The sequence below is a fragment of the Gasterosteus aculeatus genome, chromosome 11, assembly GCF_964276395.1.
Source record: "Gasterosteus aculeatus chromosome 11, fGasAcu3.hap1.1, whole genome shotgun sequence".
Lineage (NCBI taxonomy): Eukaryota > Metazoa > Chordata > Actinopteri > Perciformes > Gasterosteidae > Gasterosteus > Gasterosteus aculeatus.
In genome coordinates this window covers 14,262,257-14,289,352 of record NC_135699.1, presented here as the reverse complement: position 1 = coordinate 14,289,352, position 27,096 = coordinate 14,262,257, and the positions used below count along the sequence as shown (strand labels likewise).

Below are 27,096 nucleotides of genomic sequence, written 5' to 3'. Positions count from 1 at the left end.
ATGTAGAAATATTAGAACCCGAGCAAATAAATCACAAATAAACACAAATACACAAATCAACCAAACATGCATCACAATTTGGATCCCGACACTGCAGCCATTTGACTTACATATATGAACTCTACTTTAACCAACTATGATGATTCAATTTGTAGAAGACGTTAATGATTCGTCCATATTAATAAAGAAGAAGCATAAATTGGAGGGTTTTTCATGCAGAGTTCTGCGTTTGTTTTAATGTGGGAAAACACCAAGTGCAGCGTTTCATCTGACATTTAATTGAAAATATAAAGTGGCTCAACAGAATTAATAGTAATCACAAATAAACACAAATACACAAATCAACCAAACATGCATCACAATTTGGATCCCTACACTGCAGCCATTTGACTTACATATATAAACTCTACTTTAACCAACTATGACGATTCAATTTGCAGAAAACGTTAATGGTTTTTGATTCGGAGTTCTGTCTTTCTTTTCATGTGGGAAAACACCAAGTGCAGCGTTTGATCTGACAGTTTTTTGAAAATATAAACTGGCAACAGAATTAAAAGTCACTTGATAATAGAGATATTAAACATATGTCAAGTCTTGAATAGTGTCATTCATAAAACCACCACCAGATATCGAAAGTGTCATTTGCCACCGTCAGCTTGTTTCCTACTTGATTGTTCCACCGCGGAACCAAATGCGCAATCACAGTTTCCACGGAACCTTTTGCCGCCGGACCGACTGAACGGAAGTTTCCTGCGTCGCTTGCGGAGGTCGTGTTGAGCCGTTCTTGTCAGTGACATTCAGGTACTCCTAGTTTGTGATTTATGAGTTTGAAAAGTATCGATAAATGGCAAATTGTTGGGTAAAAAAACGTATTCGGTGTGTGTGTGTGTGTGTGTGTGTGTGTGTGAGAGAGAGAGAGAGAGAGAGGGAGGGAGGAAAGGATGTCCTTGTTTCTATTATCACTTAGTGACAATATCTGACATACTGATTAGACTTGTAAACGTTCAGGGCTTTAATGTCTATATTCTCCCCATGTTTAGAGCTTGACATCAATTAGTTCCTCCTGTAACCAAAGAGCTGCTCCGTTCGGATGTAAATAAAAAATAAAAATAAATAACTGGCGTTATTCTCTTGCAGGATAAACATTGACCGGTGTTGATCCGGGAGTAACGGGGAGAAACGTTTGCAGCCGCGCATCAGTCATGGCGAAGAAAAAGCAACTTCGTCTCATAGCAGAAATGGCCCGAAAGATCCGGGCGTACCGAGAACTCAAGTCCCGGCCGCGTGAGTCACAGAAATACGCCCTGGACTACGGCACGATGAAGCGGCCCCACACAGGGAAGATGCTGCCCGTGCTGGCCTGGCAGGATGTCCGCAGGGAGAGTCGCCTCTTCTCCCTGCTGGCAGGTATGAGGCTGTTCGGAGTGGGCCGCCTCTTTACGCGCAAGTCCTGGCTGGAGGACCACACAGAGCCCAGCTACTGGCAGATCACCAAGGTCAAGGTGGACTACACCTCTGAGGTGAGAGCGGGTCCACATCCATGCACCACTACTGAGTTTTTGGTCTGTCTATTTTCATGCAGGTGTAAAAATGTTTTGTTTGTTAGGATGTCTGCTGGATATACATGTAACCCAATTACACCTGATTCTTGTGTTTTCTAGAACATGGATCATGGCAAAGCGTGGGGGATCCTCACCCTCAAAGGTAAGCGTGTTCCCTGTTTGTTGGATGTTCTGTGATGTGATAAAAGCAGCCTTTCATCAGCCTTTCCGGAGTTACTGACTGTAGTACTTTTTTGCTCGGCAGGTAAACAGGAGAGCGAGGTCAAGGAGGTGGACAAGGTAATGTACCACGACTGGCGCCTGGTTCCCAAACACATGGAGCAGCAGTTCAAGGACTTTGAGCCGGTCCCTGAGCCGCCTGTGCGCTACGTCCCCTACCCTCCCCTGCTGCGCGCCATGCTGCTGGCTAAGCACAAGAAGGCAACAGGCGCCGTATTGGCCGAGGAGCCCGTCCTGCCTTTAAAGAGGGATGTCCTGCTCAGCAAAGACTATTTCCGCAGTCAGGAGCAAGAGGCGCAGAGGACGGAGGGGACAGCGGTGTGATAATTGTGTTGCTAAAGATGAAACGTTGGACATTTTGGACCAAATCAATGTTGACAGAAGTCTCAACGTCTTCTGTGCAAGTGCATTGGAATCCGTCAGCTCAATGTCCTGATAAGTCCTGGACTCAAATGACTTCTCTGTAGTAGGTCTCTACAAGTGTGATGTGTCTATGCATTGTGGTAAATATTAAATATTAAGGTGAAATACCCCTGCTGTCATGTTTTTTGTTTGATTTACCTGCATTATGGTACTTTCCTATGGGGATTACAGACTCATTGCTCTGAGAGTGTACACTACCCTTGACTATAGAACTCCTATATATCTTGAAAACACCATCAGAATAGAAGTCTACCCGGTACGCAAACGTGTTAACAATTGTGGTTTGCCTGATTAGACCCTCTTTTGATATATTATAATCACACGTAATGTAATCATAACTGGGAAACCATGGGCGCTCTGACACATCAAGCAGGGCCCTCTTTTTTTATTGTTTTGAAAGGTAATTTTGAATAATATGGTCTTCTGTTCAATGTCCAGTATTTTAATCCTCATACAATCGTCCTCTTGACATCTTCACTACTCTACTAAATATATATTTTACAGGAAATATTACTCATTTCTAAAATGAAATAGATGTGTTAATGGAGATTAAATTCCCATGTCCACCCTGAGTAGGAACTTAATCTGTCAGAATTACTGGATACACAGCTGGGATTTGGAATGGTTGTGAATATGACTTTCTTCCACATGTGCTTCACGATTGTTCCATGAATAAACAGTATTGCAGTGGGGCCTGACATTTCACTTTTAAGTATGCAAAAATGAATTGAAAACAAACTACTGAATTATCAGATGTGTAATAATCTGATTAATGTCTCCATATAATTATATCACAGGAATATCTGAATATCACAGAAATCTGTAAAATAACCTCTGAGGTTATGCAGACATTAAAACAAATTTATCTGGCTCTATAGTGAGGACGTCCACTATTTGACATTATTTAACATTACCATTGGATCTATTATTGAACACAAATAATCCTAAATAAATCCCGGCGGAAATGGATCCCAACTGACGGTGAGCGCCACGACGCCACGTGCACGCGCACTGGGAAGCATTCCAAAACGCGCGTGCGTGCGTAAATCTTCATCCCTTCCTCCTCGCAGTGCGTCGCTCTTCCCGTCCAGCGGCGTCACAATGATCTGCCTGATTCTGTCCATACTTTCATACGTCTTCCAGCCAGGTTGGTGCAAAGTCCGTCGATACTTGTCGCGCCATTCGCCATTTGTTTACTTTGACTTCCACAGTTTCCACTCGGCGTGAGCTGGAGATGATGACGTCACCTCACCGGTGGTACGTTTTTTATCAGCGTGGCCTGTTTAACCGTAACACCGGAGTTGCAGTTTAAAAGGTTCGCCTGTTGAACCGTAACACCGGAGTTGCAGTTTAAAAGGTTCGCCTGTTAAAGCGTAACACCGGTGTTACGCTTTAACAGGTGAACAGAACAGGCTGTGCTCGCAAAAAGAAGCTGCGAAGTTAACCGGGCGTCAGGAGGAGCTCGGTGTCTTTGAACTAATTGTTTATTAAATCTACGTTATGGAGACGCGTTCTAGGCTGCGATAGTGAGAGGATTAGTGTTATCAAAGTAAGCTTCATCAGACATAATGTTCTTATCTCTGAAGTTATACAAGCAAGGAGGGCGAGGGACGACTGATAAAACCTGAGGGGAAAATTTAATCTAATAATCACTCCTTGAACTAGATGCTTCTAGTCTTTGTTAAGCTGATCTTGTGCATGTGCTGCTGACGTGGGAGTTGTGTGTCTTTCAACACAGATTAGATGTTGATAAATGAATGTGTTATATCGTGTGTATTTCTGATCCTAGGCTGGACGGGTGTGAATGAGCGCACCTTTGTTGCCGTGAAGCCGGATGGCGTCCAGCGGAAACTGGTGGGAGAAATCATGCGGCGCTTTGAGAAGAGAGGGTTCAAACTGGTCGGCCTCAAGCTGGTGCAGGTAATTGGGATGAAGGACTTTTATCTTCTCTTGAGCCACTACTTCAAAACTACTTTCATCCATGATCCAAATAAAATGAACACTGTTAATATAATTAATTAATTGTGTTCTCTCTTTTTGCGTGTGTCCTCAGGCATCTGAGGATCTACTGAGGGAACACTACTGGGACCTGAGGAGCAAGCCCTTCTTCCGGGATCTGATGAGCTACATGAGCTCTGGACCGATGGTAGCAATGGTGAGATTCTCCTGCACATTATTCACGCGTCCACACGATATTAGAGGCGTTGAAATACTCAGAGGGGGTTTGCTTTTGCTAATAACTTGCGTAATAGGTCATGGCGTACAGTGAAAAGTAGGAACTCAGCAGCCGTTAGATGGTCCTCGGGATGAAAAGATGAAATAAAAGCAGCTCATTTTGAATGAGCAGTTTTACATGCTTGTCCCATCAGCTCATGTGCGTGTCTTTGTTCAGGTGTGGGAAGGTTCTGACGTCGTCAAGACCGCACGTAAGATGTTGGGAGAGACGGACCCTGCCGCCTCGCTGCCTGGAACCATCCGGGGGGATTTCTGCGTGGAGGTGGGCAGGTACGATCACATGACGCTTCTCCTTCCCTGAAGGAAAATGTGAGGCCTTAGTTACAGGAGGTATTTTTACTGGTCACACTAGGAAAAATAGTTGTGACCAAAAGTGTGGGTGCATCATTTTTAAGTGTCCCGCTGGGCAACGGGAGTGTGTGAAAAACAGACACTTTTGAAACAGGCAGAAACCGGCACCCTTTTCCTTTAATGCTACCAGTTTGTATTGAATACCTTCTATCTCTCTTCAAGGAATTCTGGTTTTGATTGATCAAGTTGTGCTTAGTGGTTGTCATTAAAATTCAGTTTGTCTTAAAAATGTTATAAAATAAATGGCGTGGTATATGCTACCAAAAAAAGAGTATAGTTTGTCTAATGTCATAGTATGGTATATTAAAAAGTAATGAAAATTACCATAGTATTATATTATATATATAATATTTCTAAAATAATCATAGTAATGTATGTTGAATCTTACCTATAATTTATAGAATTTAAAACGGTCATTAAAAAGTAATCTCATTGCATGCCAAAAAAGTTAATATATATTATGTTAAAAGAAAAGAAGTACAGTATGTCAGAAACCGTCATGAAAATAAATCTAATTATAATATTATAGATAATAATAAAAGGATTCTATATAATAATAGTTATAGTAAAAGTCCTAAAAAGCTTATTACATGTCATTTAGCTGACGCTTTTATCCAAAGCGACGTACAATAAGTGCATTCAACCATAGGGTACAAACTCAGGAGAACAAGAAACAAGAAAGTGCAATTTCCTCAAATAAGCCAATTTACAATTTGCTATAGATGAGTGACGTTACAAGTACAATTTAAGTGCTACAATTTGTTAGTCTTTAGTCGAGGTAGAGTCTGAAGAGGTGTGTCTTTAGTTTGCGGCGGAAGATGTGAAGGCTCTCTGCGGTCCTGGTGTCTTCAGAGAGCTCGTTCCACCATTTCGGCGCAAGGACAGCGAAGAGTTGAGACCTAGTCGAGTGTTTTGCTCTCAGTGAGGGAGGGACGAGTAGTTTTGCATGTACTGTGCTTATTACTAATAGTAACAAACAGTATTCAAATCCCTCGTGTAAAATATGAATCAAAAGGTTGATGTTGTGAATATGTTTTCGTTCTGGCTGCGCGTGGCAGGAACGTGATCCACGGCAGCGACTCGGTGCAGAGCGCGCGGAAAGAAATCTCTCTGTGGTTCAAACAGAACGAGCTTCACTGCTGGGAGGACAGCAGCAGCCACTGGATCTACAGCTGAGCGCCTGCACGACCCGTGTGACCTCCGACCTGCAGCCAGACCGCGGGTTGTGTCAGCACTGGATGGATCTCACCCTCAGAACATGTAAGCGCTTCCCATCATGCATCTCTCTCTACCTTTCTGAGGTGAGTTTTGTCTCTAAGTGAGCAATAACTTCATGCGTAACAGTGTGCTTCTGTTACGGTTTTTATTCCATTCTTTGTATAGTCCGGATGCTTGGGTTTGTAGTTTTTAATATGTATGTCGTTCATAATGTTTGAGGTTTCACCTATCAGGGAATGGCTGTATTTAAACCATGAAGGTTCATTTCTACAGAAACAAGCAGCTGATGCAAAGTGTTTTAAGTTACACAGCAGCCGAATTGTTGAGCACCTCAGTGTGTGTTTTTTCTTCGTCCCGGGTGAATAAACTCATATTTGTTATAGTGAAAAGTCATCCAAATAAAAATGTTTCTCCTGTATTAGCTCTTCCAAAGAGAACAATTAACAGCAATCAACCAACACATTTTTTGCCTTTCCACACACACGTTTCAGTGTACTGTGCTTTTAAATTGAATTCTGTTCAGATCACTTGACATGAGAATACTTGAATGTAAAAGGTAGAAGGTTTCGTTGTCAGGCTCGTTTTTCCAAATTAAGAACAAACTGCCTTGAATTAAATAGACTAATATATTTTGTTGTATAAAATTGTAATTTTACCAATAGCTGCTTAGGTCACATCTGTGCTTTTCTGAAATCCTAAGATGCTGTATGAATTGTATCAAAACCAATAAATCTGGCGCGGAATCCCTTTATGTTGACTCAGGTACGTTTGTTTCGTGAAGTAATTCACACATCAACTACGTTTCGTCAGCACACAAATATGTTTAATATTTAATCCACACAAATAAGAGATCAATGCATGAAAGTCACACTGAACAGAGAGGATGGGCTTCAGTGTCTCTGGACCTTTACAATAATCCCTGTACACACAATGACAACACATCACTGCTCATCATCTGCTTTACATGTTGTCGGATGAGACCCCCGACAGGTCAAACAAAAACACCCCTTTGACTGCTTTTCCAGCTGTGCGCCTGACTCTTTGATTCACATCAGTCGCCAGATGATTCCTGTCTGTCGTCTCGTCCTCACGAGGGGTTTTCTTTAATCCGGGTAGAAAGTCATTGATCGAGCCCCTTTAAATAGGCAAGATTGGATGCAAAATATTTTAGGGTAACAGCCAAAAAAAGGGCCCAAACTTTTGTCTTGAAATTAAATTTGGACCTTCCATGCTGTTGTTGTAAAATGTGATCCGAGCGCGTTTGCTGTACGCTAGAACGTTAAAGCCAAAACAGGACTTCCGTACGCCGTCTCCATCTGTCCTCCCTCTCACACGCCGTCGAAGCCTGCCGGCCTGTAAACGCCTCATCCCCCGAAAACCCACTTGAACATACGATGGCGTTATCAATCAAGGCTTTCTGATTGGTGGTTAGAACAAGAAATCTGATTCCAGGTGGGAATGCAAGTCTGCGTTTTTATTCATATTTCTGTACCTTCCTTTCCTTTCTTTAGTTTTTTTTTTTTAGTTATGGTACGATAATGATGCGGCCCTGGGCTTCGCAACAAGAGGAAGTGGAGGCTTCACAGCTGACAAACTTAAGTGGAGGAAGAAGAGGAGTAACTCTGGGGCAGATGCAGGACAATCCAGGTAAATAGAGGAGGAGATACAGTGTGAATATAAGAGCGATACAGAGGAGGGAGGTAGTTATGAGGCCGGGTTACAAGGCTTCATGAAGATAGTTACAAGGCCCCGGGTGGGACAGGAACAGGATGGCAGGCAGATACTACATCGGAGGAGGTACAAGGCGTTAAAGTTACACGGTGACGGGGCGGGGGGGGACGTAATAGTTACACGGGTCAGTGCGCGGCTTTGAGGGGTCGTTTTCAGAGCCATGGGGGAACTTTTACAGGACCAGGGATAATTACAAGGTTTGGCTGGCTGGAAGCTTTTTTGGGGGGCAGGAAGGGATTTCGTTAAGGAGATGAGCGGGTGTTACAGCAGATCCAGGGGTCACTCGGGTATGTAAGACACCTGCCAGACGATGATATGGCTTCGCTCGGCTTTACACAACGCGGGTTTGACCTGCGAGGTTCCACCGCTGTCTCCTTCCTCCGTCTCATCGTCCTCTCCGTCTCCTGAGGAGGACAAGGGGACAGAAAATTGATTGAATTAAATCAATTGAATAACGCAAACGTGTGTGTGTGTGTGTGTGGCATGAGGTTTGTGTGCTGTGACCTCTCACCTATACGGAAGTCGATGTAGCCCTCCCCTCCACTCAGCACCAACACGTTGTGAACGCTCTGGGCCTCCGTCTCCTGGGGCGCGGTTGACCCCTGACCCTCCGACGGACTGTCCAGCACGCTGCCGTTCAACGTGGCCAGAACGTTGCCTGTCACACAGGAAAAAAAGGGGTCAGGTAAGGATTTGAAAACCAAACGTCATTGCTTCGTTATTTTAAGCAGACAGACGTTTGTGAGTAACTGACAGAACAAAACCAGAAAAAAAGAAAGAAAAACGTGACACAGCATGACACAAACAAAAGCCTTTTAGTGAACGTGGCCACATTGGCCGACACAGACAGGTACAGACTCTGCTCACCGGGTACAGACACAAAGAACTTGACGGCATCGCGGTGTCCATGGAAACAGAGCTGGGCTTGTGCCATGGAGCAGTAAGGGATGAAGCTGCCGGTGCTCTTCTCAGAGCCGTCGTCCCCGTACACATGGATCACTCCACTGGACGACGTGGGAGACACCTTGTTGGCTGAGGGGTAAAGAACCCAGGAGGGAAAAAACTAAGCAACCAGCCGTTTTTAATAGTAAATCATGTGCGGAAGATACAAGTAAAACAAACAAAAAAAGCCCCACAAAATCCAAATATTTCCCCAGATCAACTGAAAATGAGAAGAAATATTATAATACAAAAAAAAAGAAGCACATATTGTCCATGCAATGGATAAATAATAACATGCAAAGCAACCGATGAGTAGCAGCCCCGCTCACATACATCCGGTAAAAAGTCAAAACAACAAGAATCATTTGCCGCCTGTTTTAGGGCCTAATATCCAATGTAATCTGTAGTGCAGACACTGAAGCAGGGGACATGGGGGGGTTGAAGGTAAATCACAACGTCAGCAGGGGGGGCGGGGCTCCCACTTACCCCTCAAACCAAGGAGCTGTCCCCGGTGAAGGACCACTGCTACAGAAGGCGAAGGCAGAGGTGGAGAAGGTAGGCGGAGGAAGGGGGGTGGGGGTTGTGGGGGGGGGTAGCAGAGGAGAAAGAGGACAGTAACAGTTAAGACTAAGAACGTCTGTGAAAGAGGAGGCCGGAAAGAAGCGAAGAGGGAGAAGTCTGTCGCCGCAACGTGGTCCGTTTAGCTGCCTCACGATGCGATCAGGAAACCAGGAGAACAACGTTCTCTACACGGAACCCTGTTAGGTGACCACGTGGTGGCGCCGCGATTGAGATTCAACACAGGACGCACGCCGCTTCAATGGGACTCACTCTCGGTCAGTGGGATGGAGATGATCACGCCGTTTCCAGTTCCCACCCACAGACGATTCCCACCAATCAGCAGAGCGGTAATTCTCACGAAAGAGAAGCCCAGCTTGCCGGTGCCTGTGATTCACAACCAGAGGGAAGAACGGAGAACAGAGAAGGCGCGTGAGAACAAAAACACGCGTTCGGCAGTAAACTCTCTCTCTCTGAAGAGACCCGAGTCTCACCCAGCATCTTGCTGACGTAGGGCTCGATGTCCACGTCCTGCAGGTGCTGGTGCGTGTGCGCGTGGTAGAGTCGCAGGGTGGAGTCCAGCCGGATCGACACCCAGACACCGTCACCGATCCACGCCAGCTGCCGCACCTGACTCTCCCTGCGAGGGTGGGCGTCGAAGGACTTCTGCGCAGCCCGTGAACGCGCGCGTTGAGTGGGGTGGGCTCGTGCGTTAATGTGGGTCTCATTTCTCAGCGGGGGCGTTAACTCACCTCGATCTGCATGCTCTTGGGCTGGATGACGTGGATCTTGTTCTTGTAGCCGCACCAAACCTTGTCATGCACGACAGCCATGCAGCGGATGGAGTGGTGGGGCCGACCGAGGTCCATGAGGTGGTAGTTGGACAAATCCCACTGGCCATCTGTTGAAAGTTGAAAATGATCGTTAACAGTTACGAGTTGTAATCATGTCAACACAAAGCACAACAAACAACGTCACTGCCGATCAGTGAAGCAGCAAAGAGATGATGAGCGGAAACACATCTTTTGGGATTTCAGTCTAAATAGTAAATAGCAGCTCACCCTCTGATCTGTGGAATATGGCGAGCGTCCCGTCGGCGAGGGCAACCAGCACGCGGCCTTTCACGTGTCTGCGGTCGAGAAAGGAGGCTGCTGCAGTTACAGGAGTTCACACGGACTCACACGGACCAAACTACGCAACGTTCGAGGACCGTTGTGAAGTCTAACTGTCAGCACCACTTACACCAGGCTGAGCACCGAGTCTTTGAGCTTGATGGAGTGGAGGCACTTCTTCCAGTTTCCAACTGCCGAGTGGACGTAGAGCCTTGAGGGAGAACAGAGGCAAGAAAACCAAACTGCATACATGTGCTACTTGGATGGAGATACAAAGAGAGTCATCTGATTCCAGCGAAACGTAACAGTGAAAATGTTGGGAAGGAAATGGTTGTAATGTGGGATTTTTGTGCGACTCACCAGCCGTTCTGGGCGCCGAGCCACATGGTGGGGGCCACGCTGGTGTAGTTCTTGCTCTCTTCACCTCCGTCCTCCGACTCCGCAGGCTGAGATGTTTCCTCTTTGGACTGACTTCTGTGTGGACGGACGGCATGCTGGATTATCTCTTCCAGTCAGAGAAGGACAACGCATTTAAACGCTTGGCGCCCACCTGTCGGAGGCGTCCGGTAGACGAGCCTGGGGGTCGGTGAACACGTGCTCCGTGAAGGGTCCCGGGGGCCCAGATCTCAGCTCTGCGTTGCTGGCCGTGGACTCGGGCACCTCGGTGGCCTCCGTGGCCTCCTCGGCCGACTGGGCCGGGTGGATCTTCCCGTTCATGATGGGAGCACTGGGAGCTGAAGCAAACCGCCGTTCACACGAATGAACCAACTGGTTAACCTGACACCTTTTACGATCGCGGGGGGATCATCCCACCTTGTCCTTTGTCCAGTATGGGCGTGTCCGTGCGCGAGGAGCAGTTGCTACGGGCAACGCTGCAGTTGGTGGCGCAGCCGACGAGAGTGATGCCGGCCAACATGCCCTCCACACTGCCGGCGTCGTCGCCTCCACCTCCTGCTCCTCCGTCACCCGGGTCCAACACGATCTCTCCCGCTGGGTAGTCGCTCTCGCTGGCAGCTGGATACAAACACACACATACACACACACACACACACACACACACACACACACACACACAAACGCATTCACACGCACACACACACTCCAATTTCTCAGCTGAAAAGTTGCTTAAAATATTGACAAATAGGCTGTGCTCATTTGCATTTTCCAAACAGCTCTGGACAGACCAGTAGGGGCGTGTTGATAACAACAAGGTTCCCTCTCACCTGGAACGCTGGAGATGCAGAGCACGTGAGCGTTGCAGACGTTGAACTGGTCGACCAGTGAGCCCGGCTGGTTGGCGTCGATGATGACCACCTTGCTGGCCGAGTGGGTGCTGGTGAGGATCCACACTCGACTGTTCATGGCGTCCGTCTCCTGCAGCTCCTTTGACTGGGCGGGCGGAGGGGGCGGAGAGGAGGAAGCAGGGTTTCATCACATTGTGATTAACTATAAGGGACATTTAAAAAAACGCTCTTCATCTTTCTGAAGCCTGTGTTTTGATACCTTCCTCTTCTCCGGCGAGCTGTGGCTGCTCTTCTTGCCGGCTCCGTTCTCCTCGGCGTGCAGCGGGTCGCTGCCGCCCAACGGTGCTTTGGCCGGCACCAACTCCTGGCCGGTGGCCCTCCACCCCGTCAGGTCCACCCCCGCTGCACACCACAACTACACACACACACACACAGATACACACACACATTGAGATGGAAGTGTCACCCGAACACATTTTGGGTCAGCAACCAGGACCATGCTTCTTCTTCCATGCCTCTCTGAGATGTTTGTCCCGAACTCCAACAGTTTCATTACTTACGGTCCTGGCCACAGATGTAATTTAACGATCGGCTTCCATACTAGTTGTTTAATCACAAATCAGGATTTTAGTTACACGTTTTAAACTTAAAATCCTTCTGGCCCCAAACATCACATGAACCATTCTTCAAAACATTCAAGGGACCTGACGATTGAAGCACATCTTAGAGCAGAGCGATGTTGGTTCACGTCCTCTGAGGGCCTCACCTTCCTGTTGGGGTCCTTCTCTACCAGAGGACGACAGTACACTGGCACCGGGACATTCTTCATGCGGTTGTCCTCTTTCTCCACAGTGGTCTAAGAACAGGAGGAGGTGATAAGATGTCAGTAGGGTGAATTACACTGTCCCCATGATGAAACCACGTTTGATAATGTTGAAAATAACTTGATGGGATGACATGTCGTCACCAGAAATAACAAAAGTACACAAAACAATGTTCCAAGAAATGTAGTTAGCTGCCACTGTTCATTCAGGTTTATTCTTGTCTTGTTGCTGGATATGTTTTCGGGAAGGTAAAAGCGAGGGAAGCGAAGCGGTGGAGGTGCATGAAGGTTCAGTGTCGGTCTCACTCGCCTGTGGCCTCTTCAGCGGAGATTCCTGAGCGCTGTCGGTCTGACCGCCGGGCTGTGGGAGAGCGCAGTTAAAGCCACTCGCCTACCAACACTCAATGAAATCATGTTTATGACTGGAAGGAAGCTGAGTAAACGCGTGTTTTCCTCTGTTCACACAGGGGCTGGTTTCATTTAAAATAAAAATATTTGTTTTATAGTCAATAAAACACACATTTTATAGACTCAATCCAAAATCAAACATGAATACCTCATGAAGACACATACACACCCACATTATTTCATCATTTCAAAAGCTCGAAATCATAATAGTTTCTCAAACTGTCTGTCAGTAACTTAACGTTCTCATACAGACTAATTAGTGTGTCTTTGTTGTGCATGTGGAGTTCCAGGGAGGTCGCTGCCCATGTAGGACGGGTTTGTGTGTCTGCGTGTGTGTGTGTGTGTGTGTACCGGTTTGAAGCGGGATGGCACGCTCCAGCCGCAGGCCTGCATGATGCCATCATCGCGGCGCATGTGCTCGCGGACCTGCCGGTACTGCTCGCGCCGCTGCTCTCGGCGGGCCAACAGTGCCGAGTCGCTGAGGAGAGACGCAACACTGTTACTGGCCAGTCTGGAAGCAACGGGGGGGAGGAAGAGGAGGAGGGAAGCAGGGGAGAAGAGGAGGGGAGGAGAAGAGAGAGAAAACAGCGAAGCGTTAGCAGCCTGGCCAGCCAGCAGCGAAGAGAAGAGGAGGAGGAGAGAAATGAAACAAAGCAAGAGCAGTTATCTACGTCTGTGTGAGCGGTGTGTATTCGTGCGTCTGTGTTTATGTGAGAGGTGAAGAACAACTTGAGATATTCGACATCCAGCCGTACAATGGAAATATTTAGGTAAAAGAAATGTTTTTATCACGTTGAAGGTCAGCTTGTTTTCTCTTAAAAATGAGTGTTCCATGTGCAACTTTGCAACTTCTACCAAAAGACCTTCTCTTATCTTCCATCAACAGCCAAAAAAGCCTTTAACTCAACATCAATAGTCACAACATTTCCTAAAGTAATGGCGAGCGTGCTGGAAGCTCCCTGATCTCCAGGCCGCAACAAAGCCAGCGAGCTTGCGTAGGTGCGGTGAGGTAAGTAGCCGGCGGGCGCTCACTCTTCGGGGAAGAACTCCAGCGTGCGGTTGGAGGTGGAGATCTGACACATGGTGTGGCTACGTCGCTGGGAGAAGCCGGCGGGGGAGGGCGACTTGTAGTGGATGTTGACGCTGTAGTACGGCCGCTTCACGGGCGGAGGGCTGGACGACGTGCTGAAGAGACGCGCAAAGCTGGTGGACGGAGGGGGGGGGGGAAGAGAGGTTTCGCTTTTTGAGGATCAAGCAGTTCATTCATTCAGCGTACCAGTGGAACTTGTGCTTGAGTAAAATCTCACAATTGCCAGATGGTGGACTTCTTTTTCTCTGAGATTTGAGGATTCTCCCTGGACGCCCTGAGAGGGAAGAGAGGTGAGAGGGTCAAAACAAGAACAGACCGGAAAATCAGCTCACTAAAATACACATATGAGCATGTGGCTTAATGCGAGCTTTAAAGATAAGCTTCCGTCTACCTGATCATCTCCGTCCACCGCACGGCCTCCTGCAGCTCCATCAGCCTCTCTTTGTACTGATTCCTCTCCATCAGCACGCGGGCCATCTCCACCCGGGTGAACCGCCGCCGCTGCGTCATCGTCATGTCGCCGTCCTGCATGGGGGACGAAAACTGGCCACGCAGGAGCGATTTGTTCAGTCGTGCACAAGATGTGACTTGTGCAGTATTCCGACAGTAGTTGTGTCATGTTTTAATGTATTAAATTACTTTTTTTCGCACATCAACCAGACCAAAAAACTCAATGTATATGAGGGGGACGAGCCATTTTTCACTCACATCATCACCTCCTTCATCCTTGGAGTCCCGGGACATCCCGAGAGCCTCTGCTCTCAGCCTGCAGCCCAGAAGCAACACAGTTACACACATCGCATCTCTTCTCTCTGGCTGTGGAACTTGTGGTCGTGCAGCAATGAGTTGATGTCGCAAGTCCTGAGCTGCATTTCTGAAAAATGGCTGAATGACATAATATAAAAAGGAAACAAGCGTAGCAGCCCGTTTCTTGGTAATTGTTTGAAAGAAGGGGAAAGTCACACACATGGTTTGATCCTCTCAAGTTTCCTTCTGTCCAAAATGTGTTGCCATGCATTTCCTGTCTGGCTTAAACCTTTCGAAGGCGTCTCTAACGTACCGTGAGATTTGCGACTGAATACGGGAGAATTTTAACAATTTACAACATTCACAAGATCTATGAAACCTTTCGCTCCGATCTCAAACGCAAACTGGTTTTAGAAGAGTTTAAGAAGTATATTTGAACTGCAGGCAAATGTGTGCTAAAAGCTAAAAAAAAATTGTTAAAATGCAAAAGTATTGACGATTGATTAAACAAGTGAAGCTAAAGACGGAAGGAAAAGTGACATTATGACAGTGTTCTCCTTTTGGCTCGAAGTCAACGTTTTCACCTCTTGAGTTCTTCCTCCAGCTCTTTGACTCTGGCGTCCACCTTGTTCTTGGATTGCCTGAGGGCCTCCACCTCCTCCCTCAGCACCTCCTGATCCCCCGACAGCTCGTCCACTTTGGCAATAAGGTCATTTTTCACAATGTTGAGAGCATTTCTGTTCGAGCAAAGTGCAGAGAGAGAAAGGAAGTAAGAAGCTGACTGAATCGTCTGAATCCAGAAGAAATGCAGATAATTAAACATCACGATCAAACCTTTCAGTATGCAGGAGAAACATCTGAAAGGGAAAAATGTTTAAAGGATTAACGCTAACACAGAAAACACACGCTTCATCTTACTTGGTCTCCAGGAGCTGTTTGTTCTCCGTCAGCAGGTTCTCCACCTCCTTGCCCATCCCTGAAATAGTCACGTTCACATCTCCGTTAATCCTCACACGCAAAAACAAAACATCCAAAACAAATCCATTGGTTGATAAGTAAAATGCATTTCCCAGTTTTTATCATGGCAACACTGCTTTTTGTCCTTTGAGGAGCAAATTAAACCTCCACCAAAGCCAAAAGTTTATAAATGAAATGAAAATGAATTGACACATTGTTGATCGAAGCGCTCATATTAACAGGGAAGCTAAATTGGGTTTGAAAAAAGAACAGTTTGGTGGTAAATATTGGGAGAACAACGACCATACACTCAAGTTATTTTTCCTATTCATCTGACTCTTTTCAGACAGTCCACACAGAGAATCTTTGGGTACAATTTCAAGTTTTAGTAGTTTATCACCTTTAGGTGTAATACAACCACGACAATTCTTCCACTCAAAATATATCATGTCATTTGATCAAAGCTTTACCCAGTTCCATGAGTGCACACCTGGTGACTTTGATATCAAATCCTTATTATTATTTTAATCGTTGCTGGAACTAAATTATAAAGTGAACGTGCAAGCAGCAAGCACTGTGCAACAGAAGCCAAGCACACAAACTTTAAGCAGATATTTCAACTCAGAGAAAGATTTGGAAATGACAAAAAAAGAACTAAAGAAAAAGCCAAGACAGTTTTCTGCATCTTTCTCTTTCAGTGTCCCAATCTCATAAAAGAGTCTTCTAATTCTAAATGAGCAGCTGATTAGCACAGATATCTAAACATTAGGTACGTGAGATGCACAAGTGGCACAAAATGTGATTACCAAGCCATACAAAAAAAACCCTGGAGGCCAGGGAACGACACAACAAGCAAATGTGACCATGAGCGTATAGATATCGGCATAAAGCGCCTTACCGAAGAAATCATCACGAACTGGAGGCAAAAGAAGAAGAAGGGAGGGGAGATGAAGAGGAGAGGCCACAGATCAGAGAGGTAAGAGAGAAGGACAAGAATGGAAGAGACAAGATGCTAATAAGCAGTTATATATTGTGGACTTGAAGAAGGGCGGCTGGGCTAAAAAACACAAAGGCTGCTGTTTGGCCCCCAAACTGGAACAAGAGGGAACGTCTGCGACCCAACAGCTGCCCTTATCAAATACCATCAGATTAAAGTCCCAGTGAAACAGGCTTTTTAGGAGCATCCTGCCTCCGTTAAATGATGCGCTTCCTTGAAGGTGAAGCTGGGTGCACGTCTCTAAACCAATGGGATGTAATGTGTAAGCGTTTTTACAAAATCTAAGAAACGCAAACTGATAGTAGTTTGTGACAATCGCTAAAATACTTCAATTATTTCACAGTGACTTTAAAATAAAACAAAAAAGCTGTAAAGGAATCTCATCTACATATCTCAAATTGCTCCACCGAGCCATGAATAAATATCATTCTAGTAATGAAATAGCAGCTATGAGCCCATTTATAAGTTTGTAGACACTGGTTATAACGGGTTGACAAAATAAAAATGTATATATACCAACCACTGCGTGTTCAGATACACACCTGAGAACTCCCCTATGGGTGTCACCAGCAGAAGCACATAAAAAGGGGAGAAAGAAACGGGTGAGAAGTTATCAGATGGACAAGAAGGTCAATCTAAAACCAAAACAACCCATAAAACACGACAAACTAAATCCACCACAACATCACATGTACGATAAATGAATGAGCGAAACATCCGAGAAACAATAAAATCAACTCGGTTTTATCAGCATTTAATGTGCAATAAAATAAAGAAAGAAAATAAATAATCAAAGTAACTGCATGAATGGGCAGCTGGGGTTTGGCGTGCAGCCAGATGTTTTTGTTTTTTCATGATGTGACTCAGAGATGGGCTGCGGCGCGGCACCATGCAAGGTGAAAGGTCAGATGCGTTCACATTCACGCAGGTCCCGCCCCCCCCCCCGAATCAACGCAAAGCAGGAGCCGATGGCGTGATGCGTGATTCTGCCTTCGCTTCCCGCCCTCGAGGATGGACACTGAATCTGAGATGGCTGAGTAACGTCTCACGTTATCACCTCTAGAGGGGTCAGAGGAGATTAAGGTTCAAACTGATTAAACTAACGGACGTTTTAGCAGTCAACGCCCCGTTCGTACCCAGCAGCTCGGCGCCTGCGTCTACATCTCCAATGATGTCCGACTTGGCGTCTTTGATCTCGTGGTAGAGAGAGTCGGTGTTGATGCCGAAGGCCTCGTTCACTATGCCCTGTGAGGGGCTGAAACACACGGTATGCGTCATGAGACATCTGCGAAACAACAAATAAACTCGTACTTTTAAGTTACGGCATTTGGTCCTCACAACAAAACGTGCACATATGAACACAGCAGTATGGATACAACTGTAAACCTTTTTCTATTCATTCAAAATATCAGACATGTTTGAGGAGTCCTGAACATTTGTCGCCTGGGAGATTTTCAAAGATTAACTTTTTTCAAAATTCAATGCCACTAAAAACCACAACAACAGTCACACTTCAACGAGGAATAAATAGAGCGACGATGTTCACTATTTGGTATTTGCATTTCTACCTGTTGCCTCCTCCGTACAGTCGGGGGTCCACGCACATGTCCAGCTCAGGTGTGGAATCAATGATCTCCTGAAACTCTGACCACTCGTCGCTGCTTCCCATACCTGGAAAAACATGCAAGAAACACAACACAGCTTTTATACTTTTAGGACTGTTGTGGATGATATTATTTGCTTTACTTTGCATTACTCGGATACTCAGAAAGGGAATCACTGTTTCAGTCTGAAAGCCCATTTGGTAACGCTCCCTTACCGATGCTGACGTTCCTGGTTTCCTGGGAAACCTGCACCTCCATATTCCGGCTGAGCCTCTTGGCACTTTTCCTGCGGTTCCCGGCGCGCATCGCGTCAAACTCGGATTGCGGCAGGAAGCCCTCGTTGATGGGGGTGACAGTGGCGGAGGGGACGGAGGAGGTGGGCGTGTTGGACTTGCTTCCCGTGCTGCTGGGTGTCGCCGCCACAGAGTCGGACTCTGATCCGTCCTCCTGGGGGGTTGGAGACGATGACATGGGAGCAGAAGACAAACAGTGTTATGAGCTTTATGTAGTGAAGGCAGTAACACCTACTGCATGACACTGTGACACCCTTCACCAACACCAGTAAGGGTCAACGACGACTTTCTTGTAAGCAGCTCGATGGTTTTATGGTACAATTCATTTAAATATTTCAAAGCCATGTCATCATGAATGACCTGTGGTCTTCATACATAACGCGTCAGGGATTTCTTGATGCTGAAACTCAGGAATAAAAACAATTTAGTTGTTTTTTGTGGCCATTTTTTTAGGGAAATTAATCTCTCAAGTCTGAGTTCTGAATTCATTTTCAAGTAAATTACTTTACTTTTATTTTAAGGACTAAAACATCAAGACACAGCCGGTAAAATTAAATAAAATGGACCATAAAATTGCTTGAGTGAACATATAGAACAAACCAATAAGACTTTTTGTCCGAGTGATGTGAACAAAACTGTTTCCTCAAAAGTGACACAAGCAGGGGTGGGAGGGGAGGTGATCCGTGGGGGCGTGGCTAAGGGGAGGGGCAGCAGTAAGGCCCGGCCCCTCCCCTTTCCACTCCCCAGGCTGGGGTCGTGTAGGAGGACACGGCCGCTGTCTGTCACACCTGATGGGCTGAGCAGAAGGTAGACCGTCCGAGCTCGCTGACCTGCCAGATGTCTTTCCCGGGCATCATCTTAGCCCCCCCGAGACCCCCACGTACCATGCCCTCGCCGCTGGGGTACAGGCTCAATGAAGGAGGGCGATCCGCTTTGCTGCTGGCCCGGGACACACAGAGAAGGGTGGAGATTAACGTGACACCAATTGTTGTTTATTAATCTTTCCTTTTTTTTTTAACTTGTTATTGTCCGAGGCCGAAGGTTTTCATGCGTTTGATTCAAGGCGCAGAAAAACCTGGACAGCTTTTCCAGCATAAACTTGTTCTGTTTATGGAGTTCGATGGGTTCAGCGATGTCTGTCTGGACGTACAAACAACATCTAAATGCATTTCTATAAATGAACGATACAAGAAGCTCCTGTAAAGCTGATTAACTACGTGCAGTTCGTTGGTTGTGAAACAAAACTACCTGAAGCTGTGTGTGCATGTTTGCAAATCACTGTTTCCTACTCAGATTTGCTGTTTTACGAACCTTCACATGTGCAGCTTAAATTTCAACTCTTTGTGTAATGCAGATATTTTTATCAGAAAATAAAATAGTAGAGCTGTATATGAATCTGACTCGTTCTTGATTGCTTAATATAAATACATTTAACGGCAGAAGTATGACAGATGAAACAAGCAGAGCAGACGGAAGGACGGACGGACGGACTTGCAGCCATGAGGGAGGAAGAGCAGAAAACTGGAGAATTCTATTGATGCTTAACATGACCTCTGACCCATTTCCCATAGCATTATTTGTTATTAGAATGGAACATTATTGATACAACCCCATTAATAAATTGTTGTCACAAGCATCAAATGACAAAGCTGAATAAATATTTCTTGTGGTGAGGAAAAAATATGAGGAGGGGCAAATCTGAAGTCACATATTAAGTGTGAAGCGGACCGGTTCATAGGGGGGAGGCAAGGGGGGAGATGTTGGGGCAGATGTGGGACCATATTGGATTTACCTTTTCCTCCATGTGTGGCGTTGACTGTGCAAACAGCAGCAACAGAGAGCAAGCCAGCAAGACAGACAGACCGTGATTAGAGAACGTGCCACGACACATGAGAACACATAGAATCATTCGCTCACACACAGTCTTATTTGATTTAAAACTCCAGATAATCATAAATGTTGATTGTATATCTAATCAGTCTTTATGATGCACAGAACACTGTGGCTCTGCTACAGAAGCTGCACCGTACGCCGCACCTCTCTTTACTTTGAGCTTAATTAATATTCAGGACTCATCTCCTAAAACTCCAAACCCTCTTTTTTAGGGCTCATGGTTTCCTCTCTTCTTTTTCAAAGGGTGAAAAGTGGCAGCTGTTCGTCGTGGCTCGTGACAGACAAATGGCAGCATCAACACACAATGAGCATGTTTGAGCATGAATGTAGACTCAGGACGAAACATAGAACATCAGCAACACAACGATGAGTGAACATTTTAAAAAGGAAAAAGATACACGAACAATCTTTTCACACCAACACACGTTAAATGGACTCACGTTCGTCCACAGCCGGGGGTTTCTGATTGGCTGTTGCTCCCTGCTTGCTGCATTTTGGACCGCTCTATGTGTTCGACGTACGTCTGGATCATCTGTGATGAACAGAAGTGGAGGGAATTGTTTAAGGATGGAAAAGCATGAGAAATGTTCCGGACTGGTGGGTAAAAGAGTTGCATTTAAGAAGATTAAAATTATTTAACTACAATACATAATGAATTAAATGGGGGATCACAAACATACAATATACAGTATATGTACATCAGATATAGTCGGATGTTTATTATAATTTCTTTGATTATCATCACAGCTTCATGTTCATAGAGACAATACAGACAATAACAATATTTTGCTGTTAAAATATGACGTGAACACAAACAGAAGCGCTGACCTCGGTGTGGCGCTGGTGCAGAGCGTTGTACTCTTTCTTCATGTCCGACTCTCGCTCCTCCAACCGGGTGACTGGGAGACGCAGAGAGAACATTTTAACGACGGGGAAACACCAAGACGGACTCCGATAGTTATAAAACTCTAAATCCTTTCAATCATGTTTGCCCATATTAAATTATTTAAATATTTCGCCGCTGAACTCCGGACAGAAAAATAAAAAAAATAAAAGGCAGTTGTCTAAGAAAAATAAAAAACACACCCCATAAAATCTGTACGGCAGTACTGATTAGGTATTTCAAATGAACAATGGTGTCATAACTTAAAAAAACAGCTTTAAGAGCTGCTGAGCAATTAACACAAATGAATTAAAAAAAAACCTTTCAGCACTGAGCTAATGTCCAGCTAATGGGACTAGGCCTTAAGTACTAGACTCAACGCCAATCCCACATGGTTTGACTTTTTATTTTTCGGGCCCAACTGGATGTCAGTTCCAACCTGTGCCTGCATATCTAAAGTTATGTTTGATGGATGTTCTTAGTGTATCTGTCCTGGTGTGATGGTTTTAGCTCTACCAGGAACGCCCATCGAGCAGCCACAGGAGCTGCAGTAATATCCCAGGGTTTTGTAGGAAGGAGGATGTCTGTCCACTCACTCTGGTCCGAGTAGTTCTTGGTCTTGAGCTCCTGCTGTTTCCCCTGCAGCTCCAGAAACTCCACCTGGACCTGCAAGTCCTTCTTCTCAGCTTCCAACGCATCCTCGAATTCAATGAATTTCTGATGACACAAGAACAGAAATCTGGCGTTTACACAAAAATATCTACAAACTCAGATTACATGACGATGCTTCTGGTCAATACGCAGCATTTTATTTATTTGTGAAATTGTTCAAAGCAGCGATCACCTCACAGAATGACTTAGACAAACTAAGTGCATGAGTCAAAGACTAAATGTATGAGTAAAATACAAAGTGTATGAGTCAAAGACTAAATGTATGAGTCAAAGACTAAATGTATGAGTCAAATACAAAGTACATGAGTCAGAGACTAAATGTATAAGTCAAATACAAAGTGTATGAGTCAAAGACTAAATGTATGAGTCAAATACAAAGTACATGAGTCAGAGACTAAATGTATGAGTCAAATAGAAAGTGTATGAGTCAAATACTAAATGTATGAGTCAAATACAAAGTACATGAGTCAGAGACTAAACGTATGAGTCAAATACAAAGTGTATGAGTCAGAGACTAAATGCATTAGTCAAATACAAAGTACATGAGTCAGAGACTAAATGTATGAGTCAAATACAAAGTACATGAGTCAGAAACTAAATGTATAAGTCAAAAACTAACTGCCTGAGTCAAATACAAAGTACATGAGTCAGAGACTAAATGCATGAGTCAGAGACTGAGTGTACGTGTTTGGATGAGAGGTTACATTTAAAGCCTTTGCCTCTAGCTCAGTAACTGAGGAAACACGTCTGCACGTCATACCGTCTGCTTCTGCTATTTATTTTTTTTAATTCAAAGCTGTTCACAATGACGTCCTTTTTTCAGTGTAGCAAGTCCACAAAGTCTTAATACTCTAATCCTCTGGCTGCAGTGAGACAGGAACCAGGGAAATGCTGCAGATATCCACCACACAAAAGAGCTTCAACATAATGACCTTCAGCATGATACAAGACCCGATTAATCTGTGTAGCACCGGGGGAGAACAACAATCCCTACTTGATTGTTGTATGCAGAGTGAATTTCAGCAGGAAAATTAACCAATTAGTCCCTTCGGCTTCTGTCATTTTCTCATCATATATGTATCATATCATATATAAGTTCTCAGGATAAATGTCAAGAGCGCACTTGCATTTGCCACCATTTCGAATCTGCAGGCCACGAAATTGAAGCTGAAAAAAAATCTGTTTTGCAATTACAACCCATTAAAGCAAATCCCATTAAGAGAGAAGGCAATAAGGCATAATCAGAGATGAGTGATATTTTACTCTGATCGCACTGGACAAGAAGCCATATTGATAAAAAGTGATTGGCGGACGCAGGACGAGACCGAAAAAAAGATCCCACCAAATGGCTGAACCTCGCTTTAGAAAGTGGAATCCTGGATATGTTGCCGAAGGCTCCATGCGCAGAAGCTGAGCTTTGTTTACCATCAGCTCGAGCCTAATAACCCTGTAATCTGAGCCGCTTTATGCTCGCTGCTCCCGGTGTCTTGCGAGAGGGTGTGTTATTGTTTTCCTCAGACTCTGAGACTCTCTCTCACACTGGCTTTTCTTTGTGTCGCCTATTTATTCTACAGCTTTCTGAACCCGAGTCCACTTCTCTGTTTCCCTTTTTATTGTTTTCCGTTTCTGCTCCTAATAAATACAAATCAACTGACCGTGCCGCGCTCCCCCAGTGCGCCGTGTGCACTATTGATTTCCTATGATTCCCCACCCATCGCAGGTCATCCCATCCCCCATTTCTCTACTCTGATAGCCAGACGCGTGAATCGGTTGCTTCTATATCCAATTGTTTTACAGTAAATTCCTTTTTTCCCTTCTACTTTATAGGCACTTTGACTTTCCATTTGGATATATCAATTAAAGTCCATTCAGCTCAAACTCTTACCTTTTAAAAAGAAATCACAACATTAAAACAAGCTTCTATGTGCTAAAATCGTAACATGAACGAGCAGGTCCTCTCTAGATAACTGACAGAGTGGGAGAGGAGAGGATGGAGGAGAGGATGGAGGAGAGGATGGAGCAGAGGATGGAGCAGAGGAGGGAGAAGACTACAAGCTGAGTTAAGCCGATACTAGCAGGGCTGACAGTGACATGCTGCAGCTCTCTGTTAATGGGACGAGGCTTAAAGTTGCTTTATGATGCACGCCGGTCCCAAAGCGCCTGCAACGCTGGGCAGGAAAGATAAATAAGATTTGTTGGAGGTGGAGTTTAGTCGGTAAAATAATAATAATATGATAAAAATAACAGCTGCATATCGATGTCAACTTTTTTGTTTGAGTTTTCATGTGTAAACACCCACTAAGAGTCCGACTCTTTGTCCGTCGAAGCTGCGTGCTGTCACTTTACACACTGTGTGAACACGACCGTTTACTTACTTTGTGTTGTCATAAGTATTTGCATTCGACCATTTAACTGGGCAGAACATCAAGCACCAAGTTGTAAAACAAGAGACGTACATATTGTAGCTGTTGTTAGTTAGCATTGACATTTGCAGTGGTGGAAACAATGTCAACAGTAATAATGGTTTTGGTAGCATTAGTAACAGAAGTAGGATTGACGGTAAAACCATATTTTAAAAACGTACAGGTCCAGTTAGGAGCAGTTATAAAGTGATTAAAATGCTGTTATTCAGATGTATAAATATATTTCTATGACAGTTTGGACTGAACACTAACTATTAAAAAAGGAAGTAGAATTGCATAAGATCTTTGAGTAACATTTACTTGCATCTTCTGTGGTAGGATAGCGGACAGACACATACTGTATTTACTCAGCAGTATTCATCTCTTAAAGCAACACGAGTGGCCGTATAATGCAAACATCTCACTGCTAATGCTTTGAATGCATATCAAGGATAAAAAGTGCAGGACGTTCTTGTTTTATGTTCTTACCTTTCTGACAACTGAGGTTCTGACACTTGCTGAGCACTTATAACATATTCTAAAGAGAATGAGTGGTCTAATCATTTGTTATATCATATTGCATTTACTTTGTAATGTAATAAATGCATCTTTACAAAGTAAGTAATATGTATTTGATGTGTTACTTTAGTTCTGCTACAGAAACGGTATCTTAACAGCCTGATATAGGACAGTGTTGAAAATGTGTCAACAGTGCACTGAGACTAAAAATAAGCTCACCCTCAGGCCTTAACCCGAGTCACATGTCCGGTGGACCATCTCAGTTCCGACGGGGTGGATGTGGTGATGCGGGCCAACGGCCCATCGGGACTGACTCACCTCCTCCGCCTGCTTCCTCAGCGCCTTCTCGCGCTCGTACTGCGTGATGAGCTGCTCGTTGTCCTCCTTCAGCAGCTCCAGCTCCACTTCGTGCTCCTGGTTCTCGGTCAGCACCCCGTCCAGGTTCTCCAGCACGTTGACCACCAGCGGCATGAGCTCCTTCACCACCTCCTCGTCGTAGCTGCGGATCAGCCGCTCGAACTCCCGGTAGATGCTGTTGGCCAAGCCGGACACCCGCTCGGACATGACGGAGCCGGAGCCGTAGTCGTCCTGGTAGACCACCTCGTCTATCTGCAGCTCCATCATCTTGGCAGCTGGAGCCGGCTTCTCTTTTCCAGATGAGGAGGCTGAGCTAAGCTGTTTGTGTTTTTCTTTTTTTCAGGCCCGTCGAGGCGAGACCGTCTCTGGGTTCCGCTCAGCGCATCCAACGAGGGGTCTTTGATCGAATAAAGAAATGAATTAGCCTATGCCATGTTGCCGTGGCAACAGATTCACTGAGCGGTAACTGTTGCCGTGGTTAACCTTGAAATCACTGCCTCTAATATTTTGATGGAACGAGCCTACCCCCCCCCCCCCCCCCCCCCCCCACGCCTCCACCACCCAGCCCGCTGTATCGCCTCCACGCGCGGCCCAGCCCCCCCCCAACCCCCGCAGAGAGCGTCCGATCCGGGGACTAGTGGGCGTGGAGCGGGCCTGCCGGCGGTCCGGCCCTAGTTGGGCCCATGCCGAGGAACGACAAATGCCTTCGTCGAGGATTCTGCACCTGCCTTTCAGCAGCTGCAGCCGTGGACCCCGGCCATTGCTGGCAGCGGAAATAAATAAATAAATAAATGAATGAATAAATAGCTACATAAATTATCTAACGCTCCCGATCCCCCGGCGACGCCCGATCCGCCACTATGTCGTCTCCTCCGTGTTGGATCCCCCTCGCAGCGGGCCGGGCTCGGGCGTTGATGGTGATGTCTCCCTATGGGAGAGGCTCTCGCTGCTGCTCAGATGGAGGAGCCAGCTGACCGACCCTGGCTGACGTCACACCGTCTGCATTGAACCCGGTGGACTCAGCGCGTCAAGTCAGGCGGACTATAGCGGAAGTTGTTTTAGAGATTTTCAAAGTAAAGCTACAAACGAACGATGTAAATTAGCTGCTTTAAATTAGCTTTTCCCCTCACTATATATCTAAGGCGCACACTCCACTCAACGCGTTAAAAGTCTGGTTTAAAAAGTTATATAATGTATTCCATGTCTGCAGTGGATAAATAACTAGTTGTTAAAACTATTTGTAATGTAGTGGGACAGGTAGGACTCAACGAATCTGTGGTTTGACCCCCAACAGTGTCTAAAAAAATACTTTTTGTTGTCATGATCCCTAAACATCGCTCTATTCTTAGTGAGGTAATTTATCAAACCAAATTGTCCTATAGGCACTAGAAATATAATGTGTTAATGAAATTAGACATTCTCTCTTTTTGCACATATCAATAAAAATAAATATACTGTCAACAACCACCCAAAAAGAACAACATCCTATTTACATCCCAATTTCCAATACAGAGCTCAACCTCATTATCTTGATATGTTGCATCCGTATTAATGTACGTAAAAGACAAATGAACACCAAAAATACAACTCAATAAACTGTGATCTCCCTAAACACTCAACCAATTTGTTCAAGGCTCTAGCTAACATGATTCCTTCCCCCATTTTTATGTCAAATTACTAAATTTAATTTGGTTCATGTGGTCACAAACTTGTTTGGTTTTATTTTGGAAGTTAAAACTGGAAGTTACAACTATCTTTGTATTATACTTCACCAAAGTGTGCAGTAGTACAGTAACTGCTGCTAGAATTAAATAATAGTGACAATGCACTCCCCAATAAATGAAACCAAAAGTCCA

General features: G+C 45.2%; 3 protein-coding genes across 30 annotated transcripts; 2 read left to right on the top strand and 1 right to left on the bottom strand.

Annotated features, from left to right (window-relative positions):
- Positions 1-626: 626 nt before the first annotated feature.
- On the top strand, positions 627-2,312 carry mrps34 (mitochondrial ribosomal protein S34). Its single transcript, XM_040191151.2, has 4 exons — positions 627-801; positions 1,138-1,520; positions 1,662-1,704; positions 1,807-2,312. The coding sequence occupies exons 2-4, from the start codon at positions 1,203-1,205 to the stop codon at positions 2,103-2,105; spliced, it is 660 nt and encodes a 219-aa protein (XP_040047085.1). The 5' UTR covers positions 627-801; positions 1,138-1,202; the 3' UTR covers positions 2,106-2,312.
- Positions 2,313-3,154: 842 nt separating this feature from the next.
- Positions 3,155-8,145, top strand: nme3 (NME/NM23 nucleoside diphosphate kinase 3). Its single transcript, XM_040191152.2, has 5 exons — positions 3,155-3,351; positions 3,994-4,124; positions 4,258-4,359; positions 4,597-4,709; positions 5,849-8,145. The coding sequence occupies exons 1-5, from the start codon at positions 3,306-3,308 to the stop codon at positions 5,964-5,966; spliced, it is 510 nt and encodes a 169-aa protein (XP_040047086.2). The 5' UTR covers positions 3,155-3,305; the 3' UTR covers positions 5,967-8,145.
- mapk8ip3 (mitogen-activated protein kinase 8 interacting protein 3) lies at positions 6,810-26,246 on the bottom strand. 28 transcript variants are annotated; one of them, XM_040191141.2, is made up of 34 exons: positions 25,202-26,246; positions 21,887-22,007; positions 21,236-21,306; positions 20,848-20,939; positions 20,307-20,330; positions 19,399-19,453; positions 18,437-18,668; positions 18,186-18,288; positions 17,754-17,872; positions 17,160-17,171; positions 16,519-16,536; positions 15,582-15,639; positions 15,248-15,400; positions 14,625-14,682; positions 14,308-14,459; positions 14,134-14,190; positions 13,859-14,029; positions 13,178-13,337; positions 12,729-12,779; positions 12,362-12,451; positions 11,855-12,010; positions 11,575-11,740; positions 11,165-11,365; positions 10,902-11,085; positions 10,712-10,825; positions 10,482-10,562; positions 10,301-10,368; positions 9,992-10,140; positions 9,734-9,905; positions 9,513-9,626; positions 9,168-9,206; positions 8,607-8,771; positions 8,251-8,397; positions 6,810-8,143 (listed from the first exon to the last, which is right to left on the bottom strand). In XM_040191141.2, exons 1-34 carry the CDS (start codon positions 25,505-25,507, stop codon positions 8,019-8,021), a joined length of 3,984 nt encoding a protein of 1,327 aa, XP_040047075.2. In that variant the 5' UTR covers positions 25,508-26,246; the 3' UTR covers positions 6,810-8,018. The 28 variants fall into 28 exon arrangements, with proteins under 28 accessions (XP_040047075.2, XP_040047076.2, XP_040047079.2 ...); XM_040191142.2 differs by having other exon boundaries at positions 19,399-19,450; XM_040191145.2 differs by having other exon boundaries at positions 13,178-13,304; positions 19,399-19,450.
- Positions 26,247-27,096: the final 850 nt, after the last annotated feature.

Excerpts from the sequence above, each read along its gene's own strand:
- mrps34 (XM_040191151.2), top strand. The coding sequence starts at position 1,203 with ATGGCGAAGAAAAAGCAACTTCGTCTCATAGCAGAAATGGCCCGAAAG. Across the intron at positions 1,521-1,661 it reads AGGTGGACTACACCTCTGAG|AACATGGATCATGGCAAAGC; the intron begins GTGAGAGCGGGT and ends TGTGTTTTCTAG. Across the intron at positions 1,705-1,806 it reads GGGGATCCTCACCCTCAAAG|GTAAACAGGAGAGCGAGGTC; the intron begins GTAAGCGTGTTC and ends TTTGCTCGGCAG.
- nme3 (XM_040191152.2), top strand. The coding sequence starts at position 3,306 with ATGATCTGCCTGATTCTGTCCATACTTTCATACGTCTTCCAGCCAG. Across the intron at positions 3,352-3,993 it reads TTCATACGTCTTCCAGCCAG|GCTGGACGGGTGTGAATGAG; the intron begins GTTGGTGCAAAG and ends TTCTGATCCTAG. Across the intron at positions 4,125-4,257 it reads TCGGCCTCAAGCTGGTGCAG|GCATCTGAGGATCTACTGAG; the intron begins GTAATTGGGATG and ends GTGTGTCCTCAG.
- mapk8ip3 (XM_040191128.2), bottom strand. The coding sequence starts at position 25,507 with ATGATGGAGCTGCAGATAGACGAGGTGGTCTACCAGGACGACTACGGC. Across the intron at positions 14,683-15,247 it reads CTGGAGGAAGAACTCAAGAG|GCTGAGAGCAGAGGCTCTCG; the intron begins GTGAAAACGTTG and ends TCTGGGCTGCAG. Across the intron at positions 11,366-11,574 it reads CTGCATCTCCAGCGTTCCAG|CTGCCAGCGAGAGCGACTAC; the intron begins GTGAGAGGGAAC and ends GTTTGTATCCAG.